This window comes from Manis javanica, chromosome 10 (assembly GCF_040802235.1).
Source record: "Manis javanica isolate MJ-LG chromosome 10, MJ_LKY, whole genome shotgun sequence".
Taxonomy (NCBI): Eukaryota; Metazoa; Chordata; class Mammalia; order Pholidota; family Manidae; genus Manis; species Manis javanica.
Genome location: NC_133165.1, coordinates 25,445,880 through 25,457,480, shown reverse-complemented (window position 1 = coordinate 25,457,480; position 11,601 = coordinate 25,445,880). Strand labels below are relative to the sequence as shown.

Sequence of the window (11,601 nt, the reverse complement as noted above, 5' to 3'; positions counted from 1 at the left end):
GGCTGTTTTATTCATTTATTTATTTATTCTATTTATTTATTTATTTATTCATTTATTTATTCTAGGGCTGGGTTATTCAGAGTACAAAATGAGCCTGAGACATCTGTGCCAGAAGGTAAAAATGAGTGCAAAGAATGATGGCAGCCTGTCAAGCAGACTCAGGAGCCAGCTGATGGGTCTCTCACTGACCAAACTGAGATAATTTGAACATCAAAATAAATAATGATAGCAACAGACTATGAACCACTTGGTAAAATAGAAACCCATGAGTCCACACTGATATGCACAGAGGAATAAAAAACAAAATCTTTCCCTTACAACAGAACGCCAACCAGTAAGTATAGAAGAAATGATGGAAACTTAAAACACACTATGTGGCAACCATCATAGTAATTCAGACACACTCACTGGTGGAGGTTAAGGTTGTCAGGTGCAGGTTGATGAAAAGTAACGGTGGAATCTTGGGAGTAACTCTCTACAAAATACTAATCATTTACACACACAAAAATAAAGACACCTAGCAGACATTAATATGACTAGCTCATCAAGATTAGTATCGCCCATGGTAGGATGGGTTGCAGTCCAGTGCTTACATAAGCACAGCACTGTCTCTGCGGTCCTACCAAGAAAACATGACCTGAGTCTGGACCTGAAGCATCCATGGACCCCAACCTCAGTCATCTCGCATGTATAAAAAGTCTGAGATCTTTTATAAAAACTCAGGGGCAATAATGACTGAGGATCTGCCCTGACTTAGAGGAGAGGGAATATGGGATCCTGGAGCAGAAAGGAAAAAGACATTGTCATCAGAGTTGGTAAGGTCCAAATAGGGTCCTGGATTGGACCTTAATATTGTTACAATATGGATTTTCTCACGTAGGTGGCTGGACAGTGGTTATGTAGGAAATCTTTGTGGAAATAAACACTGGAGTGTGTAAGGATGATGGAGCATCATGTCTACAGCATAGTCTCAGACAGTTCAGACACTAAGGAACGCACACAGCCAATCCTCATTTATACATTCCACATTGCACATTGCCTACTTGCTGACGTTTATTTTATTTATTACCATTTTTACTGACCTTTTTATTTAGCATATCATATGAAGCTTTACATACCAATAAATTTAGATTCATGCCAACATTTTTAATGGCTATATAGAATGACAGAAAATATCACTGTAACATATTACATGTGTGCCAGCATTTTTTTTATCATTAATCTACAATTACATGCAGAACATTATGTTTACTAGGCTCCCCCCTTCACCAAGTCCCTCCCACAATCCCCTTCACAGTCACTGTCCATTAGCGTAGTAAGATGCTGTAGAATCACTACTTGTCTTCTCTGTGTTGCACGGCCCTCCGCGTGCCCCCCCTCCCACATTATACTTGCTAATCGTAATGCCCCCTTTCTTTTTCCCCCCGCCCTTATCCTTCCCTTCCCACCCGTCCTCCCCAGTCCCTTTCCCTTTGGTAACCGTTAGTCCATTCTTGGGTTCTGTGAGTCTGCTGCTGTTTTGTTCCAGTTTTTCTTTGTTCTTATATTCCACATATGAGTGAAATCATTTGGTACTTGTGCTGACGTTTATTTTTAACTCCAAAAGCCAGGCTTGGGTAATTCGTGGTTCTTTGTAGCACAGCACGAGCAGCTCGGTGAGAAACTGGTTTCCCGATGACATCCCCAGATGAGGGCCAAAGAGGTGACGCTGGCCCTCTCGTTCAGCTCGGATGCTGTAGACAAGCGTCCTTTCGGCGGCCTATTTGCGGCCGCGGTTTTCGCACGTTTGCATCTTGTTGGCGGTCTTGCAGTTTAGGCCGGCCCCCGGGCCTCGGGGTACACACACACGCCCAGTAGTCACGCCGCCTCCCGCAGGGGCGGGGCTGCTGGCCGCGAGAAGTCAAGGATGAGCAACAGGTGTTACACAAGGCATCTTTTAGCAGAAACACGCAAGGCTAGTTGACACTAGGGCTGACGCCTCGGAGCAGCCGCTCACTTCCGCTGGCCCAAAGGGGTCACGTTTGCAGGGGGATGGGGTGGGATGGAGCAGAGGAGGCAAAATGCTAAGATACGGGGAATCCAGGAGGTTGTAAGTTTTAAATCCTTGAGTAACTCGTTCCATTTAAAGCAGAGGCTTTCCCCGGACTGCAGGGCAACCCCTCGGCACGCCTGGACCCCGCGGGCCGGGCCGCACGCAGTCGCTTACCCTGCTGGCGGCTCCGATCCTGCGCCAGTTCGCGGAGCTCCCCGGCCTCCCGAAAGTCTGGCGCGGGCCCGAGGCAGCTGCGGCCTCTCGCGCAAGGCTCAGCTTTCCCGCCCTCGCGGCTGGCACAGTGCGCCTGCGCAGAGCCGCTTCACCGTGAATCAGCTGCTCCGAGACGCTACCTGACTGTTCCAGAAGGCTGGCGAGGGGCGAGGACTGGGCAGGCCAACGGGGCCGCGGCGGGGCGGGATTGGCTGGCCCAGCGGGGACTAGCCGGGGCGTGCGTCAACGTCCGGCAGCGGCGGGGGGTGATTGGCCGGTCTGGCGGTGACGTATCGGGGAGCGCCTGGGATGCCGGGGCCGCGGCGGCTAAGATAAATGGCAGGGGGCTCAGAGCGATGCAATGCTGCGCTTTCCCGCGGACGCCGACGGACCTCCGCCGCCTCCCGGACTCGGTTCTGCTTGTCCATTTGGCCTCCTGCCTCGCAGCTGACTACGGAAAGGGACACCCTTCTCGTCCTCGCCGCGCTCCGCTCGCGTTCGCTGCTGCCCGGGCGTCCGGCAAGAGCCAGGTGCGGGCCACCCCGGGTAGCCTGCCCTGGGGTCTCACGGGAGGCCGTCCGTGGGGTCCTAAGCCTCTCCAGCCTCTCGGGCCCCGGCTGAAACAGTTAGGGCGTAGCGTCGTAGCAGAATGACCCCGGTCCAGGGGTGTTAAGCACTAGACTATCGGGATGGACGACGAACCCTCGGCAGTTCTTTGAGCAAAAGATTTGGAACACCCACTCGGTGTCGTGCCCTTGTTGGGCTCTGCGCTCGGTAGAGCTGATAATAAATAATGAATTTGCAGTTAGAAGCCGGATGAGTGTGTTGGGAAAGGAGTTAGAGGGTCCGTAAGACTGGGGGATGTGTGAATCGGCGTGGTGAGGGTGTTGGGGAGCCCCTTTTGAGGAAGTGACGCTCCAAACCGAGAACCAAGGGGATGAGCAGATGGAATCCAGGTGGGGCCAGAGTATTCTAGGCTCAAGGGCCAGCATAGGAGACGCCCCCAGGAGTGGAGAGAGCTGATGGAAAGGTCCGGAAAAGGCCGTCGGGATCTGAATTCTGGGAAGGACAATGTAGAGAGGTTTGCTGGGTGCCAGAACATGGAGGGGGGCTTGTGAGGAGTGCGGTGGACTCGTTTCTCTCAAGTGCAGTAGCGTCACCAGTAACCGGTTTTCCACGGTGAGTGAACGGCTTGTTCTTCTCCCTGATCAACTACAGGTTAATTATTAAGAATTAAGTTGTAAGTGAAACTCAATTCATAAGGGAGTTAAACATCTGAATCTCTCTGGGGTAGTGTGCTCAACTAATGTGATTTGGCACTTGGTAACGGAGTTATGTTTGGGTAAACAAGTGTTAATGGGTAGATGAAATAATGATTTAAACTTCACCAAAGCTGTAACTTTCCTTGGCAGCCATGTAAAGTGAATACGGGAAGCCCGTGTCAATAGAGTCAAAATACGTTTACATGAGATGAATTAAAAGGTGAATGAGGTGGTGCTTGTGCGAAACTCCCGTTTTGCTCTTTTCTGGCAGAGGACTTTGAGATGCGTCAGTGCCCTGCTGGGCCCCAGGTTGACTTGGATGTTTATCACTCTTTACAGAGCATGTTCATTTACCTTCATTGGCTGTTAATTGTAAATCCTGGTGACTAGAATTAGGGCCATCATTGCTTGTCTAACTGTTCTAAGTCTTGTAGGTGATACTTCATCCTGCCATTCTTTTGGACGCTTTCTCATGGAGTTCCCTGATTTGGGGAAGCACTGTTCAGAAAAAACTTGCAAGCTGCTAGGTAAGTGCTTTTAAGAGAATATTAATAGAAAAGTGGATATTTTATTGGCTGTTTCATGGGGAAGAATTGGCCATAGCGTCTGTTAGCTGCTATTCTCTGGGTCTTGGTCTTTCAATATTGGGAAGGTGGCCCAAGGTGTGGATTCTGTTCAGCATTGTTGCTCAGCACCCACCCAACAGCCAGGTGACAAGGGTACAAAGTGTGCTGCTTAACTGCTTGAATACTACTTGCTATGGGATCACCTTGAAAGGCATAACTCTGTCGGTTCTTCAGTGTTACTGACATTGTGAATTCATGATCCCCAGTTTTTCTCACATGGGATACCTCTAGGATGTATTTGATAGGTATAAGGAACTTGGAGTAGGTAAATGCCTGTTTAATATGATCTGTAATTCTTTGGTTCTAGTATTTAAAACACTTCACTATTTTTTTTTTTTTTTAGATTTTCTTCCATTAAAATGTGATGCATGTAAGCAAGATTTCTGTAAAGATCATTCAACCTGTGCTGCACACAAGTGTCCTTTTGCATTCAAGAAGGTAACTTAGCAGGCTTTACCCAGAAGTCTCTAATCTTCACTGCCTCAAGCTGTGCTGTCCAAAATAGTAGACTCTAGACACATGTAGCTGTTAATTTAATGAAATCAAAGTCCAGTTTCTCAGTCACACAGCTACATCTCAGATGTAGCTCAGGTGTTGAAGAACCCTGTGTGGCAGTGCTTGCTATACTGTGCAGGCACGTGGCCATGCCTCCTTCACAGGGAGTTCTGGGCAGCACGGTGCTAAAGCAACAGCTTGTATTTCCAGGGACATGTGGAGTCATAGCTTAGTTTACAGGTTAAAATACTTAGTTCCTTTAATTCATTACACCAAGGGAAACATAGCTGTGTTTTCATGGGGTGTAAGAAATGGTTTAATAATTGAGGTGGAAGGTATCTAAAAATACTTATGTGGGTATCTGCAGCCAAGATGTCATATTAGGTGATTCAGATAGCATGCACTAGAAAACAGAAGATTACTTTGAGAAAGTTGACTTGCTAAGTCCAAAGGTGTAAGACTTTTGTTATTGACTTTTCTGATGGCTCCCAGCCTCTATTCAGTTTATCCTGGGAGGTTCAGAGGTTATTTGAGTGAGCTCTTTGTATGAATCCTTGGCTGCTTCACCATGATGGCAGTTAGACAAGTGAGTGACTGGGCTTTACATACTTTGACCTGAGTTGGCCAAGGTCTGACACTCCAGTGTTTTCCAAGCCACCATGGCAGGGGCGGGGGAGGGTGACTCACATTTCTCTTATTTACCAGGAGCTGATCATGAGGCCAAACCACCCCGTTTACTTGTTGATTTAACCTCCCCAAGTCCCTAGACAGTGAGTGTGGCTAGAGATCATTAGCAATGCTTCGTTTCTTAATTTGGCAGACTTGCCAACTGAGGAAGAGCTCTTGGGTGCCTCTATCCTCAGAGCAGACATAGGCCCTGTGGTTAGGGGACTGCCTGTGACTTGTCATCTTGGTTGTCTGGCTGTGCTAAGTATCCTCAGCTCCTGCCCTGGCTCAGGTCTTTCGACTGCACTGGGCATTTAGCTGCTGGGGTCTTTGGTCATTCCCTCCAAGCCCCCAAGTTCTGGGCTTGGATGGCCATTTTGTCCTGAGAGCCCAGGCTAGCTTGTGCTCCCTGTCAGCTGATGAGTGGGTCTCCCTGCATGTAAAAGCCACGTGGGAAGCCTCAAAGGCTCAGAGAGGCTGGTGGCAGTTAGAGCTGGAGGGTCTTAGGGCTATTTTCTTCTGTCACATTCACCCGGAGCTGTTTGGGCAGGTTACCCCTCTCCTAGATGGTGCTGGATGGACAGCCTGCTGTTCTGAGACCTTCCAGAGTGGTTTCACCAGCCTCCTTCCTTGGCTGCTTTTGTCTGACTGTCTCAGGTCTACAGTTGGTAGGTAGTCTGTTATGTTTAAATCCCACTAGATCCCTCTTAGGGCAGCTTTATCGGCAGGTTTCAGGGATGCCTTATTGGTAATCTGTTACACTAACAACACCTCATGAGTGACTGAAATGCCAGTGTTTGTCCTCTCTCTGCTTTCAAATGCGCTAAGCCCTTGTCCCTTTTCTTTTGTGAGTTGGATTGTCTGAATCTGCAATATCATCTTATTATTTTTAGGATGTTCAGGTCCCAGTATGCCCACTTTGTAACAACCCAATCCCAATAAAAAAGGGGGAGATACCAGATGTGGTGGTTGGTGAGCACATGGATAGAGATTGTAAATATCATCCTGGAAAGAGAGAAAAGGTAAGCACAGAGTCTGTGTCACCTCTGACTGTTAGTATTTTTTCTTAGGGAAACACAGTCAGTTACCTGATTATGAAAGCTAGTCCTAGTTATGCACATACAAAATAAAACCCTTATGTAGTATAGTGTTTTCCTATGTTGTGAATGGCATGGGTTTTGTTCAGTCACAGAAGCATTCTCTAAATAGTGGAATCTACATTAGGATTTGCTTTCTCTACAGAAATCTCACCCTTTTTCTCCCAAGATAAGAGCTAATGAAGTTTTCTAGAACTGTTCTATTACTAAGCACTTTTTTCCTATGCTCCACCTACCAAAGTGTAAAAGCATGTAAAATTTGAACATTTGGAGTTCTTGCTTTGGTAGCATTAGCATTTTTATTAGTCAGACATCTGTTCATCTGGAAGTAAAGCATGTTAGGAAAAACAACGAGCCTGTTCTCCAGAGACCACAGTTGACCCTTAGCTCAGGATGGGACTGACCTTCTCTCTGCAAAGTCAAAAATCACGTTTAACTTTTGACTCCCCAAACCTTTACTAACAGCCCCCTGTTGATGGGAAGCCTTACTGGTAGGAAACATTTGGTTAACTTCTATTTTGTGTGTTGTGTTTATTATTGCTGTGTTGTTACATAAAGTAAGGTAGTGAGAAGAAATGTTCTTTCATGTTGTAGCTGTGCTTCAAAAAATTTCTGCAGTATTTACTGAAATAAATCCGCTTATCAGTGGACGCACACAGTTCAAGCCCTTGTTGTTCAAGGGTCAGCTGTACTATCAGTGCTTAGCCAGTTTTGTTTGGAGTGTCTTCTTTTTCCACGTGTGTGTATTGTAGTGCGAGTGTGTCTTGCTGTCCCTTTAGTTTGGGGCTTTACCTATTCACACAGTGTGAGCTGAGTGGTGAGCTGTCCCCATTCTAACACTCACCTATACCCACTCTCTTCTACTCCCACCCTTGCTGCAGACTGAAGCCCAGGCCTCTCACCTTGAGGATGCAGCCGAGAGATCCCCAATGCGTTTCCTAGGGGGCGGGAATCCCTCCTCCTCTGCATCTTCTTTATGATGGGTCCCTGGTTTCCCGTGTCCTCTGTTTTCTTAGTTTATTCCTTTATTGTGGTGGGAGGACATCCACTACTTGTTCTCAGGAGGAGGAATGAAAGGTAACTTGAGAGCATACATCGTTCAGTTCTTCATTCTCCATTTCCATCTATGAGCAGCCTGGGATAACGTCCTTGCTTTGAACTCTTCCCTCGGATGTTTGCAGGCTTTCGTTTGTTTCTTACTTTGGCTACTGTTCTAGAGAATTCCCAAGCCATTCTGTCCTGGTCCTTTATGGGACCAGCTTTCCTCCTGGCAGTTGGAGGATCCCCTCTTTGTCCCAGAGTTTATAAACTTTATGTTGAATATTCCTAGTGTAGATCTGACCTCACCTGTCATGCTAGGCATTCAGTGGCCCCTCCAAACTGGAAACTCTCCTGCTTTCTCTGGAAATGTCATCTAGGATTCTTCGGTTGCCTTCAGACTCTTACTTGGATACTAGGCCTCCTGGACAGGTGGCCTTTCCTGTGAGATCTGCCAGGTGTGTCTGTGTCACAGGACATATCCTGGTGGTCGTCTGCTGGCTGCTCGTTTGCCCTGTGGGAGTGGTGTGGGCTTTGGCTCTGGCTGTGGGCCATCTGCCTGGCCCACTTCTCAGGAAGCCTGGAGCTCTGACTTTGGGGTTTTTTCTTCGGCTAATCACATTCTCCAGAGGCGGCGTTCTATTTCCCTCCCAGCTTCCAGCTTCTCGGGGGCACATGGAGCGTCCTCCAGGCCCCTCCTCTGTTCCTTAGGGGCCCTGCCTACTGCAGTCTGCCAGACTTGCAGCCCTCGCTCCTGTCCCAGCAGCACCCATGTCTGAGCCCTGGGGGTTTGCTCACAGGGACTCTCCTGGCCTGCTGTAACCTGGCTTTCCCATGTCTGCCAGTCAATCACTACCCGCCCAGGAGCTATTTTTCCCCAAAAATCTTGTGGCTGATTTCTTCTTTGCCCTCATATGTTTATCCTTTTCAGAAAATCTCTTTTGTTTTTCTGGAGGAGTCAGAGCCAATACTCATGATCAGTTTTCTGTCCTTAACCAGAAGTCCAAGGAGACTCGGTGAGGTTTATAGTCAGTAGACTGCAGGTTGTTATCTCCCCTTGGACTGCAGATTCTCAGAGCCCTTAGGCCCCCCGGGCTGCCTCGGAGGTCTGGTCAGAGCCGGCCCTGCTGCCTGCCCTTCCTGAGGCCCTGCCCGTCTGCCTGGGTGATTTTTCTAGTGTGGCTGCTCTTAGAGGCACACTACTACTACTTTCCAGTCCTATTACTCTAAAAACAAGTACATGGGCTCTGCAAATGCTTGTCTTCTGGGAATTGGCTTTAGTCAAGCTTAAACCCATTTCTGATCGTGGATCGTGGTGTGAGTTATCAACTGTCGCAAATATATAACATCTAACACGTTAAATACATAATGACTTCCATTACATAAACACATGAGGCCCGTTCATTTCACCGTCAGACACGCAAGTATAAAGTGTGTTCCTCAGCCTACTGCCCCTGCCCTCAGCGAGCTTGCTCCAGTCCCCCTCCAACCCTATTACTTTCCACCCTGCTCTTGCTCTGCACCCACTTTCTGCCCTCCAGGCTTCTGGTAGGCCTTTTAAAACCTCCCTGCTTTTATACAAGACCACAGCTCTACTGGGCACACCTTGCTCCCAAATTGACAAGGTGATCCTTATTCTTGGCTTAAGTCAGATTTACACCCTGAGTCTCCCCCATCCTTGTCCACTCCCTAGTGTGTGTGCCCTCCTTTTCCCTCCGGGCGTGGGCACCGCTGATACTCTGTTTGCACATGCTCAGGCCCCTTGAGGCCACCCTCACCTTCTGTCCTTGCTGGAGGGCTGTCCTCAGGCTGCTGACACCCATCTTTACTGACATTCTTACCTTCAGAGTTGAAATTGCCTGGGAATCTATAGCACCATCGTCTTCCCCTTCCCCTAAAAGAAACCCCAGCAGCTATTAATGGGTGCAGGGGCTACACACAGGCATTCTAGCCCCCTTGCCCCTGATGGGGACAGCCTCCACTGTCCCCAGAGCCCCTGGAGCCGGCCGCCCTGTGTGGGACTGTGCGCAATGCCTCAGGCCTGACCTTCCCCCTGCCCCTGGGTTGGGCTGGTGTTTATCGCAAGCAGCTCCAGTTACCTCACGTGAATCCTCAGCTCACTGTGCTGTGCTCTTCACCTTGTCATGTCTCCTTAATTATATTCATCTTTTCACCTGACAGTCAGATGTTTGAATTTCAGTGTCTTTGTTCCATATAGCTAAAAATTGCTTCTAGTTTAAATATTAATGGTTTGATTCAGGCCTGTTGAAAAATTGCTTCTTGGACCTTTTTGAAATATTTAAGCAACTTTTGCTTTTTCAGATTTTCACATACCAGTGCTCAAAGGAGGGCTGCAAGAAGAGAGAGATGCTGCAGGTGGCTTGTGACCAGTGTCATGGCAATTTCTGCATTCAGCACAGACACCCTCTAGATCACAGCTGCAGGCGAGGGCTCGGCCCCATCGGTGTGGCCGGGTGAGAAGAGCCTCTGGCTGCTCAGCGTGGGGCAGCAATGGCAGAACCAGCTTAAACCCCAAGGTGGGGCTGGAACGACTGAGCATTGTTCTGTGCCGAGTCGTTGATGTCAAATACTTGTAGGAGTTTGGATGAATATACTCTAAATTAAAATTGGATTCTAAATTAAAGTTGGATTCTAGCTGTATTGTTTCCTGTGACCTCCATAACAATGTGCCACACATGGGGCAGCTTAAATGACGGAAGTTTATTTCTCACAATCTGGAGGCCCAAAGTCCCAGGTCAAGGTGTGGGTGGGGCTGGTGCTTTTTGAGGCTCTGAGGGAGACTGCTTCAGGCCCGCCCTCGCTGCTGGGGGTCTGGGGCCATCCTTGGAGCTCCCTGGCGGCAGACACATCGCCTCCAGCCCTGCTTCCATCTTCCCACGGCAGCCCTCTGTGCAGGTCTGTGACCACATGTGCCCTTTCTAAGGACACCAGTCATGGAGTCAGGGTCCTGCTCTCCTCCACAGTGAGTTCTGTAACCAGTCACACCTGCAGTGACCCTGCTTCCAAGTGAGGTGAAGTTCTGGGGTCCTGGGTGTTGAGGACTTGAAACTAACAGTTGGTGGGGACACAGTTCAACTCCTTCATAGTGTTATTAACCAGGAGTACTCCTCAAGGCAGTGTAAACGTCTGCCTGAGCCTGCTACTGAATAAAAGTAGAGGCATAAATTACTTTTTAGCTGCATTTGATTGATTCTTGTCTGTCCCTGAGCCAGGCTCAGTTAACTGTCCTGAAGGTATGGCTTTGCTGGTTAGCAAATGTGAAGGGGTCGGGCAAGTACTCACAGCCCTTCTGTGCCTGTGTTCAGCTGCGGGAGCCTCAAGAGTCCAAGCCCTTGGGAACTGTAAACACAGTCTTCCAGTTGGCCAGCTCAGCGATTCAGGTATTGGTCTAAATGGCACGTCTGCACAGAGTTGCTTTTGTATTGGGCGTAGTAGTCTTTGTCCCAGGAGCGAACACTGAAAATTGGTTGTAATGTGGTCAAAGGCCCAACTGCAGCTGCGTGTTCCCTTGGTGGCTAGCTTACTTGTAAGGAAGGTGGTACAAGCCTCAATTACCCCTAAATTACAAAGCACAAAATGTATTCAAGCAGCAACATTTTATAATTGGTTTCTAAAATAACCTATCTTGCCTAAGTCTTTTATATGGTCAACTGCTTCTAGTTAAGAAAAATCTAAAAAAATAAGCTATTCTTTTATTCTCTTTCAGGTGGAAAGTAAAGAGATGACATGGCTGTGTTTGTCCAGCCATGGACAAAGCTTACTCAGTGTGTGATTTTAACTTTGTAAATAACATTGTGCTCTAGTACTTTCAGAGCTAACTTAGAGAAAAAGGATCTGAGTGTGCCAGGTCAAGAGCAGCTCTGCCCTGGGCTGAGTCAGGCAAGGACCTACTCTTCTGGAAGCTTCTATCACTTAAACAACAGACAGCTGATCACGCTGTGTTCTCATGTCGCTCCATCTGAGCCCAGGAAAGAGGGTAGGACTTCTGCCTGCCTTGTTGAGGGTCCTTGTCCAGAGGCTGGATCTGCACGGCGCTGGTCCCATTCCACTGAGAGTATAGTCATGCGACCTTACAGACTCTAGGCGGTAGACTTCCATGGACAGCCCCGTTCCTGGGACCTTGGGTGTTAGGAAAGAGGTCAGGGAGGTGT

The 11,601-nt window shown here is 48.3% G+C and overlaps 1 protein-coding gene across 2 annotated transcripts; it reads left to right on the top strand.

The window, feature by feature from the left end:
• Window positions 1–2,533: 2,533 nt before the first annotated feature.
• ZFAND2A (zinc finger AN1-type containing 2A) lies at window positions 2,534–10,073 on the top strand. Of its 2 annotated transcripts, none has more exons than XM_017656347.3 (5): window positions 2,534–2,775; window positions 3,942–4,034; window positions 4,477–4,571; window positions 6,188–6,316; window positions 9,752–10,073. In XM_017656347.3, the coding sequence occupies exons 2-5, from the start codon at window positions 3,980–3,982 to the stop codon at window positions 9,905–9,907; spliced, it is 435 nt and encodes a 144-aa protein (XP_017511836.1). In that variant the 5' UTR covers window positions 2,534–2,775; window positions 3,942–3,979; the 3' UTR covers window positions 9,908–10,073. The 2 variants fall into 2 exon arrangements, with proteins under 2 accessions (XP_017511836.1, XP_036864648.1); XM_037008753.2 differs by lacking the exon at window positions 2,534–2,775 and adding an exon at window positions 2,788–3,424.
• Window positions 10,074–11,601: the final 1,528 nt, after the last annotated feature.